We start from the raw sequence: 20,821 nt of genomic DNA, 5'->3' as shown, positions 1-20,821 counted from the left end.
TTTTGAAAATACTATGTGTTCTTGTGCATATTAGGCCAAAAAAAAAATGTATGTTTCTAATAACCCTAGTTTAAGTTGTCGACCCTAAACAGTTTTACATCCAGAGACTAAAGTGAGAATTTACTTCTAATTCTGTGTAAATTTTCTTGCCATAGCATCCGTGGTCAAGAATTATTTGTAAAAATCTCATTCCAGAAATACTGAGTGCAAGTTGAATTTATAGAGTACAGTCTGCATATTGTAGTATTTGTCTACTTCACACAAAATTGTCTTCTTTTTACACCATTAAACTATCACAGAAGTATTGTGACCAATGAGTATATTGTCTCAGACTTGAAGCAATTTCTCAAAAATGAAAAAATAAAAAGAATAAAAAAATTTCTACCTACCTACCTACCCTAATTTCTGAAGTCATGTTATTGGAAACAAATGATTTTTTTTATTTATGCCTTACCTGTCTTGGTAAAAATGATGCAATTTAAACAATTCTAAAATTATCAGACAAATTACACTTTGGTAAATGTATGTACATGTAATGGCTTTATCGTTAGGTGTCTAGCATTCAAGTATATATCATTTTGTGTATCTTTATTACTAAAACCACTATGACAACATAGTATGTCACTTTTAGTGTTTCTTTATCATAGATTGATAGGGTGGATGTTGAAATACTAAGAATGTATTTACAGAAAATAACCCAAAAAGTCAGTGTTTGATCAAATGAAAACCTATAAGGAAAGCCAATAACTGAAGAAATGCAAAGAAGATCATCATAGACCAGATTTATACAGATTTTAGTATGTGTCCAACAGTGTACAAAAATCTGACAAACTTCCAGGAAAAGTTGAGAAGATGAGCTAACTTACCTCTTTCCCTTGAACCTACTGAGTAGAGATGTTGACTAAAAATGATATCCGATAAGTTTTCACCTGGTATACAGAGCTGAAACAAAACGGAGACATAATTAACAAAGTGTTGTTCACAGTCTTAGTCAGAATCATTGGATCTGTACCACTTATATACTACATTATCAGTGTATTAAACTATACTGCAAATTGCTTAGTTTTATTTTGTTGTCCTTTTCTTAATAGCGAAGTAGTTAAGTTTTTCGACATTAAAATATGTATAGTTCCTTTATACTTAAATCTGTCACCTGTCTTTGCTAAAACTGTGTTTATTTCCCCTCCACTGTCTATGCTGTAAACCAGGAATGAAGTTCAGAACCGACCTCAAATCTCTGTGTAGAACTGACTGAACTTCATTTTTGAGGTGTAAAAAAGCCCCCCACCCCACCCCCACTGTATATGGTTTATCTCAAGCTGTCATATCATATGATACTGTATATTTACCTGATCCATAGTAATGAGGGGTCCTTGATATTTACCATGGTACCCATCACCAATCAGTCCAGGTTTGAAAGTAACACCACGTCTATATGCCCCTGTTGGTCTACTATCACCTTCCCTAGGAGTAGATGATTTGAGAACACCTGGTGTAGATGGTGTGGTAGATTGACGTAGAATACCAGCTGATGCTCCTACTCTACTACCAGTGGCTGTACCTGTAGCTGTCTCTCTCTCTGATCATGGACAATAAGAACAGTTTCACTTTCGTCAAATGGATTATTTTAATGTTGAGTTCAAATAGTATATATAGGGAGAGTTTGGGAACAACATATGAAAAGATATATGCATCTAATATACACAAATGAAATCACAAGGATAATGCCCTTACAGACATACATCTACACTCACACCCACAACACACTCACACTTAAATATACATACATACATACATACATACATACATACATACATACATACATACATACATACATACATACATACATACATACACACACACACACACACACACATACATACATACATACATACATACATACTCTCATACAAGTACATGTAAACATACAGACACAGACACAGACACAGACACAAACAGACTGACTGACAAACACATGCAGGCAGACAGACAGACAGACAGACAGACAGACAGATGGATGGGCAGTAGGAGGATAGACATACAGTCATACAGACAGACAGACAAACAGACACAGACACACACAGACACAGACACACACAGACACACACAGACACACACACACACACACACACACACACACACACACACACACACATACACACACAGGACCACTTTCTTCATTACCTGTTGTAGATGTTTTGTTTGCCTCAGATCTTGGTGTTTGTTCATAGGGTGTCATGGCATCATAGTCACTAGATGCAACTGTACACAGACAAAAATCAATATCATTCAATTAATTAATGAACTAATTTAATAAACTATTTAAAGTTATCAAATCAAGTCATTACTGAGTTACTGAGTGCAGGGGGTGATAGGGTAGGACACAGACACAACGTAACTACTAATAAGTTTAGTTATTGGTTATAGTTGCAAGTCTTTAAAATTAGGTCTACAAAGTAATTAACTGGTTGACATGTCATAACATTGACATAGGTAGAGGGAGTGATGAGTGTTGGAAATAGAGAGGGGAGGTGAGGGATAAGGAGGGGGGGGGGGTACTTGTGCCATTATCATCGCATTCCAGATGTGAGTCAGTTTGTGTGGACATTGACTCACCACTTGATAAGACTGCCGATGATGGCAAAGATGACAATGTTGAAGACGATGGTGTATATAGTCTGTTGGACTCTCCTTAGATTCAAAGTGAAAAACGGTGGAATATAGACAAAGTGAAAGCAAAATGAAGATGGAGAAAATGAAGGCAGTAAAAACAGAATGTAGAAGTTATGATTTATGTATTGATTTACATGGTGTGTTTCTTGTTCCACAGACATGTTTAAAATAGTGACTGACAGGAATACAAGTGTATAAGATACTTGTAATGTACGTAGGCAACTTGGTATTAAAAATGGTTTTTCTTAGAATAGTGAATATTTAAACACAGCTTTATCTATCAAAATATCTTGTCTGAAAAAGTGGAATAAGACAAACAATCACCATGTAACCCAAAACGTAGAAGTCACATCAAATAATACTCATTTCGAATGCATAATTTTGTAATAAAATAAAATCCTTAAGTACAGGGACAAATTTAAAATATTGAGGAATAGTTGATTTTAGAAAGTTGATTGACAGCTTAGAGAGTTGATTGACAGCTTAGAGAGTTTGATTGGGGTGCGGTGTGGCTTAGAGAGTTGATTGACAGCTTAGAAATTTGACTGGATAGTGACTTAGAAAGCTGATTGATTGGTGTATGCTTAGAAAGCTGATTCAGAAGCTAAACTAGAAAGTAAATATAGGATGGCAGGAATTCAAGATTGTGTTACCTGATGCAGTGCTGACTCTTGACTCTGTAGCTGAATCTCTTTCTGTGTAAGGCGTGGTTGTCTCTGTTGTCGTGCCAAGAGTATGGGGTATACTAATTTTTCTCAAAGTCTCATTACCTGTACACATGTAAAGCACACAATAAATTAATACCAACATTTTGTGCATCTTTAAAACATTCACTTTTCATCAATATTCATGGTCTCAAACATATCAATATGGTCTGACCTTTGACCTCTTGGTTTTGTCATAGTCTTTTGCCCTATGTTGACATTGTAGTTCACTTGGATATGTACAACCTAGGGCAGCCTTTGGTAAGCAAGTAGGCTGTTGGCTGGTGCTTAGCAAATATACTAAATCACGCTGTAAATAATGACATTTCATTTCAGAAGTAAAGGCTATCAAAGACAATTACACAATTTCTGTATTTTTTTACTATTATTATTAAAACCATATTTTGACTTATGAAATTAGCTGTTTCTCTAAATTTCTAATATATGACAGCCCCCCCCCCAAAAAAAAAACCAAACAAACAAACAAAAAAAAAAACAAACAAAAAAACAAAAAAAAACCAACTACTGGAATTGTATATTGATATTTGGTATAAACTTCAGATAATGTGAAGCAAACTATAAGGTTCATTTTGATTGGTTAGAAAACAAAGGAAATGAGTACATCTGTTGGCTGTATTGTTAATGATTACAATACTTGTGATAAAGTATATATGTAATGTTTTCCAATCAGAGTGAACCTCGTGATAGCTTCACGTCACCCCATAAACTTACTTTCAGGAGATGATTGGGTTACTGATTTAGATTGTTTTTCATCATCTTTCACACTGCCATCATCTTTCCGCGGTGTTAATGATGTGTCTTGGGTTTTGTCACTCTTTGGTGTCTGTGGTTTGTCTATTTCTTCTGGACTCTTAACATCACTGTCTTTTGGCTCAGCATCTTTTGTTTGTTCTCCTCGTGAGCTGTGAGACTCTGCTGTTTGTGGTTTAGATGTTGGGGTACTGCTCTTTCTGGTTGTACTTTGTGGTGTGGGTGTTTTCTGACTACTAGATGTACCACTGCTAGCTGGAGTTGGTGGTGGTGGTGTTAGACCCTTGCCTGGTTTCTGTGGAATTCTGAGCCGGTCTATGTCACTCTCCGTCTCAGTCTGAAAACAGTACGAAGTATATGATAACAATACTATTAAAAGATACTATCTTATTTAATCTGCTTCTTTACCAAATACAAACTGTATTAATTTTGAGAAATTGGCTGGGCATAGGTACAGGTGCATGGAGAGCGAATTCTCTCTTTCTTTTATTGTGTAGCCACACACTTGTCCTTTTTTCTTGTATATTTATTTTGTAAGGGTTACAGACTTGACTAGTCCAGATCGAACTATTTCTGTGGTTATCACCAGATATATTAACCTGACATTAAACTTCTCCTTTGGAATGTACATATTTTTGTATCTGTTCAATGAACAATTCAATTCAACATGTGTCTTGTGAATTTGTACATCCTCATCAGAACTTGATATGATATCTTTACTGTGATAGTCATTTCTTCATCTCTTTGTAATTAGCCCCCTCTAGTGTTCAATATCCTCTCACTACTCAGGGTTCTTTACTATACCTCCATGTGTATACATTAACTGTACCTACTCCATGTAATGACATCTTACTACATAACATTGTATAAACGTAGGCCCTATTTACACAATGTCGTCTTTTTTGAAAACATCATTGTGTACACGGAATCTTAGTCTTTCTTTACCTGTTCATGAATTTCTTGAATAGTTTCCATTTCTTGTCCCAAGCCATCTCTTCCTGTACAGAAATGTTTCTCCACAACATCATGAAGTTGTCTGGTAAACCACCCTTGATCTGAATACAATAAATAAATAAAAAGAAAGTTGGTATAAAAAAGTGACAATTTTGTGAAAATATTTATTATACACATAACCTTGGCACTTTAACTTAAAGTTAATATTTGGTTTCTGCAGACCAGGTACATCTCACGGCCTATTGCATGACCAAAGTATTGTGTAATAAAGTTGGTATTTTACTAAAAAGTTAAACTTTCATTGTGATCTTTACTTTACACATCACATTGGCACTTTACAAGGAAAGAATACCTTGTGAATTAAACTATGTTTAATAAAAACTTCAATGATAAATGAAATAAAATACAATTGGTTTCATTTAATTTCACTTATCAGTACACAGCTGGCATCGATCAGAACTTAGGGAGAAGTGATGTATAGGCCTTGTTAAGTCATTTCTGTTAAGTGCAATGCCCATAGATTCTGAAGTTTCCTACCAAAGACAATATGTCAGTGTCACCTAAGCTTTTTTCTTGCATTAGAAACAGCTACCCACTTTGTTTTGTACATTTGGTCTAACTTTTATTTAGTCTGTACTTACCTTCATCAGTAAGTAGTCTATCATAATAAGTCCTGGTGACTTCATGACACCACAGTCGTATCACAACTCTCATCATTGGAGGCGTTACCATGGCAGTGGCTACTGCTTTGCCTTCACTACTACTTCCCAGGGAGTTCCAGCTCTGACTGTGTTTCATTTTACTACCTTGACTGCTATCTGATATCTGACCCTGCTGAGTTGGACCACCTGGTTTACCTACAAATAAACAAAATATACTGGTAGTCATACAACATTATTCATATAAATTTTGTATCATAATACACATTATTACATATCGTGTATACCAGAGATTACCTGCACGGTGCATCCACATACTAGTGGTATTTTCACTGCAGAGCAATACCGAAAACATTATTGCATACCTGCATGCAAATGATATGCAAATGAGGACATCATCGTTGGCTACAAAACGAAATTGTGTGATCGCCCTGTATGATTTTTATGGAAATTAACATATAAACATATGTAATAGTAACAGAACCCCGTGCCACATGAGTTCTAGTGTGGATACTCAGGGGTATTTACACTTGTGCTTGCAGTGTTTTCTGCTGCACTTTCACTTGCTACGAGCATGAAAGTATGGATGCAAAGAACACTGCAAGCAGTCATGCAAATACCCCAAGTACGCCACACTTTCATTCGCGTGTCATGAGGTTCTGTCATAGTATAAGCTAACAGAGCTGTAATTTATACATTGAAATGGCGCAAGGTTTAGTAGTTTTTATTTAAGGTTAGCAATTCAGCTACAGTAAATAAAGAATGAATTCAGTTTTAAATTGCACAAAAATATGGTAATAATCTATACATTGACTTGATTGAAACCACAAGTTGCATAATTCTGTATTTTCCACCCTAAATGTGTGTTATGACATCATATACTTACTTGGTGTGTTACCTCTTGTTTTACTACCACCAGCAGTTTCCGCACCAGCCCTGCTAGTACCACCATCAGCACCACCACCACCACCACCTCTTCTCCGTCCTGGTTTAGGTCTAGTTCTGTTGGACCGTGGTGATAGTAGAAACATACTGCTAACACAGCGTGCTACATCATGTAGTGAGAACACATAGTGTGCATTGACTGGAGTTGGTGTTAGGTTTTTTTGCACTACACTGTATAGTTCTATTGTAGCTGACAGAATGGCCTGTAGAATAAAACAAATACAAAATATCAAGTTGTCAGATTGATATTGACTGGAGTTATAGACAAGTTTTTCTGGACTACATTATATGGTTCTATCTATGGTAGCTAACAGAATGGTCTGTAATACCAAACAACTTACAACAATTAGTAACCAAATCACTGGTATACTTCATTACTGATATTCCAATAACAGATACAGAGAGATACTCTAATTTTATAACATTGAGTTTATTCTTAGAATTATTATCAGAGTACAGCTATGCAGGTAAGAATGATATGGACGAGTTCTATATACTTACATGTGCCATTTCATAGTGGTGTGCAATGGAATATGCAGGGAATTCTTCTAACCAGCTTTGTAATGGTTTACCATACACTTGATGTACAGCTTCATTAGACATTGGGAACACAGTCAATACAGTAAATAACCGGGCAAGTCTAGGGTGGATGATTTGGTGTGCTACACCAGTACCAATACCAGCCACACCAGGAGATACACACGCTGCTACAAACTTAGCACCATCTACAGGTTTCAAGTACAATCTCTGTCTATCATACACAACACCCTGATTTAGCATCTGACGCAGTAATTCCAAACATGGCTGTGCACCTAAAATTTGAAAAAAAGTATACTGGGTTATAAACTATGACAATATATAGTACATCACTAGTATGGAAAGATTCCAGATAGAGCTGTACATCTGTAATATCATGCATTGAAGGCCAGGTGGCATACTTGAGACAGCTGCACTTATGCTTGCGGTGTTTTCTGCATCTAGATTTTCATGAAACCAGTGGAAATGTAGGAGAAAACACCACAAGCATAAGTGCAAATACCCTGCACTGACACTCAAGTGCCATGGAGTTCTGCTGTAACACTAATAACATGTTTATCTGGAACAATACATTCTGTGCAAATAATACTAAAAACTGAAAATTAAAACAGAATATAAGATTACTAGATTTACTATATGAATAATCAAAGTACAGTATTACCTGTTTGTTCATCTGTAGGTGTAGCATTGACATCATCCAGAAAGAACAGATGCTTAGCTTCAACACTTTTTTCCCCTTTACTGACAGCCATAGCAGCAGCTCTTTGTCTGACCTGTTCAAGTCTGGTCTCTATTTGTTGTTGTAACATAGTAGAATCTAACCCCATAGATAGTACAGTTCTGGTGAAATAATGTTTGCTGTGGACCATATTCTGATGGTGGTATTAAACAGACAAGACAACAGTAAATCTATGATATGTTCCAATGTAGTAAATGATAACATTTATTAATAATAAACATACAGTATAATCAATATACAATAATTTGATAACACTTTTACGTCACTATGTGTAACTTCTGCCATCAATTTTAATCTCAAAAGTGGCCATATGGATGAGAATTGGGTATTTTTTGGATTTTTAATTTATAAAACAATTTATCATGGTTTTCTACTTGAAAAATCAATGAGAAACAACATATGCCAAGTCCTTGTTTGTAACTTAATAAATGGCAAAAGACTGATAAGTGTGTGAAATGTTTGTTATTGTACGTACAATAACAAATATTTTACACATTTTTGTCATAGCTTTTTGCAATGTATTGAATCACAAACACAGACTTGTCAATGTTGTTTCAAATTGATATTTCAGGTAGGAAGCCATGATAAAATTGGTTTATAAATTAAAAATCCAAAATCAATATCCAATCCTCATCCATATGGCCACTTTAAAGAGTGTACACATGCATATAATGAAATGTGGTGGGAAAGGGTTGAGGGGGTAGGAGATTGGTAATGTCTTGTAAGATGTATTTATCTTGTAGCCATTTAGGACTGACTAGTTTGCCATCAAACTAAAAAAGCTGACAACACCACTATTGATATTTTGTCTACAACTGTTACTCCTATAAATAGAACTGGATAATTTTGAATAGTGAGGAGCGGTTTATGTGGGTACAAGGTTGGGGGGGGGGGGGTGCATTTCAGATTCAGAAGTTGGGATTAGAAGCAACTTCTCTTTACCAGGACCAACTTGTTATTCCCTCTTTATATGATAAGCGGACATTAGATCAACTAACCTGCATAATAGATGTTTTGCCAACACCAGGTGGTCCTGTTAATAACACTGGATAGTTACAACTCAGTAACAGGTCTATAATGTGACTGTATCTTTCCATCTGAAAACAAAACAATATATAGTAGAGATTATTACTGTGTAGTATATTGTACTGGAAACTGTAGTATGCTTAATGCACTGTGGCTTTGACAAAATACCCTACAGTACTTGGACATTGACTGGACAATACACAAGGCATGTATCATGTACTTATCCATTATTTTCAGTACCTAAATAGAATATTACTGCCTAGGCACATCATAAAAATAACGAATATTTCATTTCTTCATCGACATCATAGCTTCCGCTACACGCGCTTCACATGCATTACTATAGGCACACATGAGAATAAGTCAACCTTCTTGTTCTATTTTAACCCTCTAGCATGAGGTAAAATGCTATTGCAGATACTGAGAATTGCATGGACTTGCATGACTTATTTTGAAGAGCAAGAATATTTACTTTATGTTATGTTCTTGAACAATTCCTTTATGCTCATTCAAATTAGAATGCATAATTACTGGATAAGTCACCATATTTTGTTTATATCTATACAAGGGTGATGTACTTACCTCTGGTACAATTGTAAAGTTGGATGGCAGTGTTTTGATTCCATCTTGGCTGTATTCTCTCCATGATATTAAACTACCGGTACTAGGATCTATTGTGTAGTCAAAGACTGTACCTGGACCTGGTAGACGTACATCATGTCTGGCTCTAGTCAGTCTGTGTCTTACAAACCTATCAAACTTACCTATACATCTACAGTCAAATGAAAACAGAGAAATGAGTGTCAGCATAGAATTGGGTTTAGTTGTTGATATATGTCTAAGAATGAATAATAAATCATGTATGTATGTAGTGTGTGTAGCTACACACAGACACAGAGAGAGAGACACACCGACACACACAGACACACACAGACACACATAAATACACAAATGGACACACAAATACAAACGCATATACATACAAAACAGATGTACAAGTGCACAAATGAAAAAAAATTTGAAGTGGTATTTTTTCTGCTCTTGAAACAACTCTTTGAAGTACAAAATCAAATAATAGATATTATTGATTCCTTGGTAAGCTACATTATATATAAAATCATGGATGATGTTACTGCTTTCATATAAAATTCCATTCATCAAAGGTCAGATAATCAGTGACTGGTTAATGAAATCACTGGTTGTTCCTACCAAAGATATCAATCAATGATGACATGATTTTTCATGTGCATGTGAGTACAAATTCTGATTGTAAAATGCTGTGAAATATAAAATTTTACCATACCTTTGATGGAGGTTACCACCAAATCCCCAGATATAGGCAAATGTAAACATTCCTACAATCTGACCTATATGACTTGGTGTGATTGCATCTTCCAGACTTGAACCATGACGACTAAGACTTCCTACCGTTGTAGGTCGACTTGATGGCTCCTTTGTTTCTATGGAAGGCAAATCATATCAAATCTAAACTGTAAGATACATCGTGTCGTTCTGCACTCACCAGCCTCCTCTCATGAGGGGTTGACCGATGTGTGAGGGCGCCCCCATCATGGCATACCTTACAGACTAGTGTACATCTACTATAACTATTTGTAGAGAAGAGTTTGTGTTGGTCATATTATTTTGCTACTTGACAAATTTATTATTATTCACACTAATTCACATTGTTAACATAGCTACGAGTAAAGTATTTATAAATCTTAGTATGCTTATCATGAATTTACCTGTAAGTATTTGCATATACATTTGTTATTTTGTGTGTGTGTGTGTGTGTGGGGGGGGGGGGGGGTATGGTTATTACTTGTATTTGTGTCTCTGTGTGTATTAATGTGTACATGGAACACAAGTGTGTGTATGCATTTATGTATATATAATTATTCGTTTTGGCATTAGTGTGTGTGTATTTGTTCATATATTATGTTTATTTGTGTCTGTGTCATCTCTGTGTACATATCTGAGTAATTTCTCACCTGGCGTAGGTGTAGGAGTTCTTGACAGGTCTTCTTCATCTTCCCGTAGAAGATGTTTATCAAAGAGAGATGACAGAATACTCATGAATGAGGACACTTCCTGGATACCAGTTGTCATGGTAACCTTACTATGACTGGCAGGAAAGACATCAGATGTCAGAGATTGACAACACTCTGTTGTGAGGAACTTGATGGTGGCAGCAAACGTGTCTTCCATCATGGAAGTCAGTACATCAAGACTAGGGGAAGGAAAATAAAACAGGAGAGATGTCAGTGCTGAAATGTCTTCATTGAAGTGCTAAAAAGATTTCAAATAATTCAAGATAGTGTATTATATTCAGATAGAGTTAGAGTTAGGTAAATTTATTTTATATAACCTAAAAGACACAATAATCTCACTGTTATTTAGTTTACCTTCTATTAAACAGTTCCCATCGTGCCTTGGCAGTCTGCAACCATGATTCAAATAACATTTTCCACTGTACAACCTGACTACCATGGTAAACCACAGCACAACGACTGAGTAAAGCCGGTGATGTAGTACTCATATCACATGTCTCAAATAACATTGAAGTAGAATCTGTAAGAAAATCAACAACATAACAACATTTATGAGTTCAAAAATACCGACAGGAATACAGTTGAAATGTACTAAAGTATCACTTTATGAATACAATTGGTTGCCAGGTGGTGAGCCTATGTGGCTATTACCACTACAGTCTGGGCTTGAACCCATGCACCATTGACTGAAACAAATTAACCAGATCTGAATTTCAGGTAGACTCTAAGATATCGTGTCGTTCTGCCCTCACCGGCCTCCTCTCATCGACATGAGAGGGGTTGACCGATGTGTGAGGACACCCTGTCATGGCATACCTTACAGACTACATGTCAGTTTGACTCCACCAAACAATGCAGGTTTTCCCGGGTACTCCAACTATTCAACATTGACTGAAATGAATTAACCAGATCTGCATGTCACTTTCACTACCAAAAAAGCCGGTTTTCCCTGAGTATTCCAACGTATGATGTTATTAAAAATGAACCATCATAAATGGACAAAAATTTTATTTGACAATAATATCCATAACCTACCCATAATATTGAGTTGCTCTCCGTTATTAATACACAGTTTCTTTTGTTGGTCTAGTAGCGTTGTTAGATGGTCCACCCATTTGGCAGTCATATCACCGTCTAACACAATCCATTTCTTGACTATGTTTGGTGTAGGTGCAGCTGAAACCTGGGCCTGTGATTTCTCTTGTTGTTGTTCTATCATAGCCTGTGCTGCCACAGTCTGTGCATTGGCATCGTGGATCAGTTTAGATACGATGCCTTCCTTCCACATACCAGTACTGCTGTTTGTACCATATAACTGAAACAACAACAAGAAATGTAAGATTCATGTTTGTAGACTAAAAAAATGGATACCTTGGAAGTTATCAAGCCACGTCAACTTTCTCTCCACTGTCTTTGATACAATCTAACATTCACACTTATTAAATCACAGATTTTTGCAGACTATGAGTTTTGACCTGACTTACAACGTATGGCATTGTGAAGTTTTGACCTTTGACCTACCTCATGCATATTGAGTACTCCAGGATAGACAGTTGATACATCTACTCTTGGGTATGTGATGTCTTCTGTATGCTGACCAACTACATCATACCAATGTAAAGAGATAGCCGAGATAATTCTGGACAAGTGACGTACTTTATCCATCACACTGGATGCTGTAGAACTACAAGGACGGCCTTCACTACCTTCTAGGGCCTAGAAGGGAATACAGCATCATTTAGTGTTATCGTTACTATGTCACAATGTTGACAAAGCCTTGCTTTCATTCAATAAATTACCCAAGTATGAAGTAGTACAAAGACTACAATTTTCAGAATCACTAGTTTACAATTGTTAACATCATCTTAAGGGACATACTGGTAGTCCACAGACCAAGTTTGTCAAGTCTGTTTGTTATTTTTTTTATCATGCTGAATGAAATCAATGTCTACTTGGACAGTATATGTTTCTGAATTCCTTAGACAGGTGTAAGATGAAGGAAATGGATGTGATGTGTTACAAAACACAAGTTGACTGGCTTTACTCAGGCAACATCATACGCCAGTTTCCCTTGGCCCTGTGAATCACTCCAACACAATCTAGTTCCCCCAGGCTCTGCCCTCAGGAAGCAAACTGTTTTGGGAAGGCTTCCATGGAAACAAGACATATTATGTTGCTCCATGACCAGTGATCAAATATATACAAAGGAGAGGGTGTGCCTGGGCGTTATGTAGAATATTAACCATAAACAAAGTTTGCTAAAAACAAAAGTACTGGGCCCTTGCTCACAAGAGGGCGCTAACACGGACAAGTACGGTATATTACCTTAATTCTGGGTCCTCTGAGAGGAGCAGTGCGATATGCTGTCATATCTTCCTTGGCTGGTGGGTTGCTATGCAGTGTGTTCAGGACCCTGGCCAATGTTTGATAACTTGTTGTTTTACCACTACCTGATGCCCCTATCAAGACCACACCACATTTCTGTTGTATACTCTCATACAATTGTAACATCTGAAATAACAAAGTTTTAGCATCATGAAAGATACGTAATATTATATCATAGATCAACAATGTTTCAGATGGTATAACGCTATAAACCATGTACATATTTATCATATCATTTTAATCAGTTTGGCCTAATAGTTGAAAACACCCCCACATTTAAATGTGTTAAATGTCAAATTTTACAGGCGATTTCAGCATGCAACTGACCACATCAATCTAGTCTATAACGTTATATACACAATACCAATACAAAGTGTACTACATCAAATCAGTATCATCAGCTGGTAGTAGAGATTAGAATGAAGGCAGTGGTATAAACTACCTACCTTAGATACATGCTGTGGATTAGCTTGTAATTTATCAGTCACCATTTGTTCCTGTATAGCATTTACTAGTACAGGGTCATGTTCCTGGGCAGAGCCCGGCCGACTACTTTGTGGAAAGACTGCCCTCATAGCCTGTTTTACTATCTGCACTGCTTCTACACCGTGTAGTTTAGGTAACAAGGTTTTCTGAATACCAAACAGTAAGGCTGCTTCCTGACGAACGCTTTCATCATCAAATTCAGATAGATCAGTTCCATCAAACACATTGGCTGCAACAGAGCAAAGTAGGGCTGATATAGTCAGTATGTTCAGTTTAATATAGTGAAATGTTATTGAGACGGCCAAATACCTCACATACAGAATGATTTATTACAACATACTACTAGAGAAGGCAGGCTATCAGTAAACTAAGATAGACGCAAACTAAAGCTAATAGTGCAACCATGTTGATAAAGCTATCAATGGGATATTGATGTAATGACACGTACAGTAGGATGGTGTCTCTGATGGCAAGTTTTCATCTAGTGGCCAGTGATGTAATAACACTCACAGTAGGGTGGTGTCTCTGATGGCAAGTTTCATCTAGTGGCCAGTGATGTAATTACACTCACAGTAGGGTGGTGTCTCTGATGGCAAGTTTTCATCTAGTGGCCAGTGATGTAATAACACTCACAGTAGGGTGGTGTCTCTGATGGCAAGTTTTCATCTAGTGGCCAGTGATGTAATTACACTCACAGTAGGGTGGTGTCTCTGATGGCAAGTTTTCATCTAGTGGCCAGTGATGTAATTACACTCACAGTAGGGTAGTGTCTCTGATGGCAAGTTTTCCTGAAGGGTCACATTTTTGATGTTTACATTACCTTGATAACAGGGTGATTATATCCACATAACCAAGACACCACTATAACCCACTTGTGTATGTAGTCTACCACATGCACCAACAATAGTTTTAGTTTGGGGCTCTCTTAGTTAGCTGATAGCTTGCTTTCCATGGTAGTAACACACCATACAACTGATTTACTACAACAGAGACGGTTTTCATATCTCAGCTGTATAGTATGACATAGTGTATGACATACCTTCCTGTATATCAGACAGTGATGGTGTAGTCACTGCACTCTTTCTACTACTGTTCAGTTGATGTAGTTGTCTTCTACTGAATAGCTTGACAGTGGCAATCTGAATAGAGACTTTAATTGAATGTAATCCTGGACCAAATCTTACACCACTGCCATCGGGGAGCTGAAAGCAATGTACACAGAAACAATGAATATTGAGAATATGAAAACACTACCGTACTTTGGGAATTGTATTTATAAGTGCAGTCAGTACTCTTGTATTGATTACTGATATTAACATGTGGATTTTAGGTGACAAAATAGCACCTCAGTAACTTATTCAACTTTGAAAACTTGCCCTACTGTACTTGACATGTGTTCAGTCATTTTGAGAATTTCCTGCAAGGGTTTATGGGAAATCGTTTGGTGATGACATCATCACATTTACCCTGATCTCTTTGTCTTGACAAATACAGAGAAACTCAGTGAAAGAAATGTGGCAAAATGAAACACTTACACTACAATGCAATTCTTGTAAGTACTTGGGGCAAATTGGACTGGATTTTCTCCTTTATTAAACTTTCAAAAACGTAGAAAAATAAAGTATATAAATGTACCTGTTTCTGTAAAATATCATACAACATATTAAGTTTAGCTGCCAAAGTCTTGGGTTCACTGAAACCTTTACAGCATAGCATTGCTTCTAAGATCTGATGACGGTCTGGTGTTACCATGGCAACAGGTCTCATCACCACCTGAAATATAATCATAATGAATGATAATATCTTACTCAATGTATAAGTGAATTGAGATAGACTGTATACTGAAACAAAACACAATGTATGCATTTTCATGACTTCAGATTTCAAAAACTGGATGACATTGATAATCAAAGGCAAACAGGTTCAATGTGAAGGTTCATCATGATTATTTGGGGTCTATGACAAAACTGCAATTTAATCAACTCTAAACCTAGTTACTGCAACTATTAGTTGGCTTTGTCACTCACTCTCATACAAATGAGTAACAAATAATTCTGACCTATGACCCTACACATTTTGACCTATGACCTACATAGTTCTGACTATGACCCACACATAATTCGAACCTATGACCTACACATAGTTCTGACCTATGACCCACACATAATTCTAACATATGACCTACACATAGTTCTGACCTATGACCTACACATGATTCTGACCTATGACCTACACATAATTCCGACTTATATGGTAATCACGACTTCAGAATAGTTTTGACCAATACTACCAGTAAAACTATACTCACCCTGAGACTGTTTGGTATCTGTTGACATACAGCATTGTTACTATCCAGTGTCATGAAACAGCCACCATTGGCATTAGCTTGCATGAGATTACCATCAAATAGCACATTACCCAGTACACTTGGTGAATACGTCCATTGATTCAGAGAGGTGAAGTCAGCATCACCGTTTGTCTGCTTTACCAATCGCTTATATCGTGCTATGTAGTCAGAACAGAAACAGGACAAAAATATTAGTTTATGTAGAATTAGGTAATAACTGTAGTTTTTAGTCTGTTACACATATATATGAACTACTTCTACTGAAAGCAGGTTAATATATTATGACTTATTAATAGGATAGGCGTTCAGACACTTAATTTGGTACTAGACTACAGATTCATACTATTGTTGATGATACTTCAGGTGACACAAACTGTTGTAAGAACAGTTGATGCAAACCTGGTCTAGCAGCAAGCCCAATTTAGTTTATTTTAAGACAAGAACAAACTCAGTGAAATACGGTATATAAAATGAATTGTACTCTTGATTATAATTACATCAAGTGTTGGGCTTGACTCATCTACTATTAAATATTTAGTATGTCAAAAGATTACCATGTACAGAAGTATATAAATATTCCACATGTAACTTTTAGGTACAAACCATGTCCACATCAAATCTTATTAATATCTACAATCCAACTAACATCATGTACCACTTCATAAAATCAGTCTGCATACAAAACACAGCTATTACAATTTTTAAAAATTTCTTAATCATTTTAAGATACATAATAAAACAGAAATTTTAATACAGCAATAAATCTACACTGTAGAAGGTTTCCTTACACACATTTTATATATTGCTTTATCAGATATTTATATTTTTGCTTGATTAGCATCAAACATAGAGGCAGTTAACTGATTTCTAGGCATACATACATACAGTTGCAGACTTACCATGTAATTGGGACAGTGAAATATTCAATTAAGTTGCAATGATTATGCATTTATAATTAATTCATTAGTGTTAGCGTCTCTGAAACTGACAGTGGCATGAACTACTTATTAACATCACTGTGTGCACGTGATCAAGGTCCATAGATGACAGATATAAATGTCATAATCATTTCAACTTCATTGTTTCAAAGTGATTATATTTCACGGCCCAATTTGATTCTTGGGAACCATAAACATTATATGCAAATAGTTTTAGAAACTGACTGTTACAAAGTTTCACTATCGTTGTAACTGGATATAGTCATGATGTATGTATACATAGACCAACACTTGGTCTGCCTTTTCTGATTTTACTTTTACCAATATCTTGTCTTATAGTGATGTTTATATTAAAAGCATTTAATGATTGCATGTCTATGGGTAAGCTGTAGACTGATATCATGGAAGTGATAGGATTTTAGGAAGATGCAATGACGAGAAGACATCTTTTATATCAGGTAAATAATAGTCTGACTATAAGCAGTGTATTATTGTGTGTGTGTTATGAAGCTTTGAGATATACCATTCTAACAGACTGCTATAACACAACCAAACATTGACTTTGTGACAATTTTACAACTTCAAGTTCATCAACTGACATTGAACAAACCTATTTTGATTTCCTTTTTGATAATATAGTGTAGATTGGTCAACAGTTGATATCAATTCAGTCCAGACTTTAGAGAAAAGTTTTAACACAGCAGAAGACATTGGTAATATCTATTCCTGAGATTGTTAGTAAGGTACCATCAATTATATTCTTTGTTTGCAGTCCATGTATAGGTAGGTTTGTCGGTAGATTTGGAAACAACAAACATATTTCGTTTTGCTAAAACTTTCTGCAGAGGGTCGTATTTCAGACCACTGAAAATGGAAAGACTGTACAAAAATCTTCAGAATAACTACCCAAATATCTAAGTAGTTGTTTAAAGACAATAACATTTTGGATTTGGACATTTATTTTCATGAGTGTGGCAGATTTAGATACAAACAGAAAATGAATTAACAGACAAGTGAATTTTACATCACATGCTAGCATTTTCTGTGTTTGTTTCTGTCTATGTGGTATATTTTGAGGAAATTCAAGGATGGCAAACAAAGTATTTAATTGATGAAGCCTAACTTACATAACTCAAAGTAAAAACTGCCATTCATTGAAATCACATGTGTATACAGAAAACACACTAGTATGACAGTAAAGCTTTGATCTTGACAGAATAGAACAGAATGTTAGAATGGTCAAACTTGGCTTGTCAGCTTGTGGCAGTTCAGGTTGGCTGGGAATACGTTTACAATTATAATGTACATTTTTTACTTGTATGTGAAGATATGGAGCATTATTGAAATGTCGACTATCGGGAAAGGGAAGATTTGGGAGAAGGAGAAATGAATGAATGTGACAAACTTTGCATACAAACCTCGGTATAAAGCTGTTCGAAATGTGAAATGTGGGAAATGGAAAAATTCATAGTTTCAGTACAAATGATATCACTAAGCTATGCAATGTACAATGTATATATATAGTGGGAATTTGTGTAAGATTGTAAATGTCAACTGTGAATTCATAAAATAAATGCATTGTTGTTGAAAATATGACACATATGTATTATGAATTGAGTTGATGGATTTTTATCACCAGTGACAAGTAATGAATTGGGGTTCTTTCACCAGTGACAAGCAATGAATTGTATTTGACATGTTGTTTCATAAATCGAACATGATTGGCAATGATAACAGCAGAACAATGCAACGTGTCTGTCTTCAATGTTGCAATGACATGTCAACATGGTGTGTGTGTGTGTGTGTGTGTGTGTGTGTGTGTGTGTGTGTGTGTGTGTGTGTGTGTGTGTGTACATGCAAATGTGCACTTGTCTGTTTGCATGTATGTATGTATGTATGTATGTATGTATGTATGTATGTATGTATGTATGTATGTATGTATGTATGTGTGTGTGTGTGTCTGTCTGTCTGTCTGTCTGTCTGTCTGTCTATCTATCTAGATGTGTGAGTGTTTGTGTGCATGTCCATCTAATGATTGTTTTAATCAGTTTTTGTAAAATGAAAACATACCTGGTCCATGCATTTCCCCAAATAGTGGTATAGGGCTAACATCTGTATAGTAATCTGATTTGTCAAGTTCACCAACTTTACCGATGGAATGACGTCTCATCCTTGTTGGGGAAACCTCACTATCTTCCTCCTCACCAAATGTCTCCTCAAAGTAGTTAGTGACTGGACCCTGTAAGAAAATATTCATTGAGAATTTATAACCCAACTCTTTCCATTTACCTGTAACTGGTTTACTTCAATGACTAAAGGGTTACACATACTTTTTGTTGTTATTGTGAAACTCGTACCAGCCCAAATTTGTATTTATTATCTGCATGTACGTTCCATGGACATTGATTAGTTCCTACAAACTACTTCCATGGCCCTCACCAGAAATGTTCTACCCGTTGCTTTCAAAGTTTGTGTATATATTTCTCTTTTCTGGTGGAATAAATTTCAATTCAATTCAATTTACTGAATCAGGGCTACCTCAATAACCATAGTAAGATTTGAACATGACTTTTATCAGCCCTTAATTTACACTTTCCTACGAAATGGCCAAACTAAACAGTCAACAAATTCAGCAGACTTCAAAAATTCCAACTTGAGGGACAACTGCAGGAAGGATTTAAGATAATGTGGTCATTGAACCAAGTTTGCTGATGCTGAGTTGGGCTAGTAGCCAAGTAGCCGAGTTCACTCACACACAGTGAACAGTATGTTCACATAAGCCTATAATAGTACTCACTTTCTCTATGCTTGGGAAAGTTTTCTCCCTGTCAATGTTTGGTCTAGCTGGTAGTGAATGTAATGTTGTCAGAGAATTGCGTCGTTTCATCCTGGGTGACTGCAAAAAGAGATAAAATCAACATCTAATCCATTCATGGCTTTTATTCTATATCAAATTTAATGTACAATATTTTCTCTTTTTTTTGGTTATTTCTGATGGTAAGTCTACTGAGGCATTTAATATGTAGTACATATATTTGAAATATTTCATTTCTTTCTTACATTTTACCATATATGTAGTAGACAGTAGAAGTGATTGTCTGTGGTGCACATACCCCCTAGTACCACAACTTTCACACTGAGTATCAATATGAGCACCTTTAACTTACTCCCCATCATGTTTGATGGTACCCCTCGCTCCACACTGATTACTAATGAGTACCTCTAACTTACCTTTGTATCATGTTTGGTGGTACCCCTAGTTCCATACTGGTTATCACTATCTCCTTCCAGTATAGTGAAGGTGTGTCTAAGATATTCAAGTTGTTGGCCTAGTAAGGACATCATGGCAAGTGGCATTCTATCAGCGTTCTCCCAAATCAACCAACTTCCAGCCTGTATAACGCCACTAAGTAGTCTTGAGATCAAGCCAGTGTGTAAACCTTCTGTACAGTTGAATCTAACACAGTGTCTACCCATTGTCTAAGTATACAAAAACAAACACATCAAAATGACAATTTCTGGGTGTGAAGATAATGCTCACTCAATCTTACAGCAAAGTCTTTGGTTTTGATACAGCAAATACAATAAACTAAAGATATATACTTT

At 36.1% G+C, this 20,821-nt stretch overlaps 1 protein-coding gene across 1 annotated transcript in view; it reads right to left on the bottom strand.

The window, feature by feature from the left end:
- The window catches only part of LOC144434716 (dynein heavy chain domain-containing protein 1-like), a 77,024-nt gene that overhangs the window by 26,823 nt on the left and 29,380 nt on the right, over positions 1-20,821 (bottom strand). Inside the window, exons 38-63 of the mRNA XM_078123230.1 lie at positions 20,447-20,695; positions 20,013-20,111; positions 19,286-19,454; positions 18,634-18,645; positions 16,239-16,435; positions 15,566-15,703; positions 14,970-15,132; positions 13,891-14,159; positions 13,385-13,570; positions 12,581-12,775; positions 12,095-12,374; positions 11,414-11,579; positions 10,980-11,238; positions 10,312-10,457; positions 9,591-9,780; positions 8,981-9,079; positions 7,905-8,115; positions 7,208-7,518; positions 6,648-6,909; positions 5,744-5,959; positions 5,094-5,203; positions 4,110-4,485; positions 3,327-3,443; positions 2,185-2,262; positions 1,350-1,579; positions 867-942 (exon numbers count right to left, since the gene is read on the bottom strand). Of these exons, the coding sequence (XP_077979356.1) occupies positions 867-942; positions 1,350-1,579; positions 2,185-2,262; positions 3,327-3,443; positions 4,110-4,485; positions 5,094-5,203; positions 5,744-5,959; positions 6,648-6,909; positions 7,208-7,518; positions 7,905-8,115; positions 8,981-9,079; positions 9,591-9,780; positions 10,312-10,457; positions 10,980-11,238; positions 11,414-11,579; positions 12,095-12,374; positions 12,581-12,775; positions 13,385-13,570; positions 13,891-14,159; positions 14,970-15,132; positions 15,566-15,703; positions 16,239-16,435; positions 18,634-18,645; positions 19,286-19,454; positions 20,013-20,111; positions 20,447-20,695 (4,804 nt within the window). The remainder of the gene's footprint in view (positions 1-866; positions 943-1,349; positions 1,580-2,184; positions 2,263-3,326; positions 3,444-4,109; positions 4,486-5,093; positions 5,204-5,743; positions 5,960-6,647; positions 6,910-7,207; positions 7,519-7,904; positions 8,116-8,980; positions 9,080-9,590; positions 9,781-10,311; positions 10,458-10,979; positions 11,239-11,413; positions 11,580-12,094; positions 12,375-12,580; positions 12,776-13,384; positions 13,571-13,890; positions 14,160-14,969; positions 15,133-15,565; positions 15,704-16,238; positions 16,436-18,633; positions 18,646-19,285; positions 19,455-20,012; positions 20,112-20,446; positions 20,696-20,821) is intronic.

The sequence above is a fragment of the Glandiceps talaboti genome, chromosome 4, assembly GCF_964340395.1.
Source record: "Glandiceps talaboti chromosome 4, keGlaTala1.1, whole genome shotgun sequence".
Classification (NCBI taxonomy): Eukaryota; Metazoa; Hemichordata; class Enteropneusta; family Spengelidae; genus Glandiceps; species Glandiceps talaboti.
This window is presented reverse-complemented; position numbering and strand designations above follow the sequence as displayed.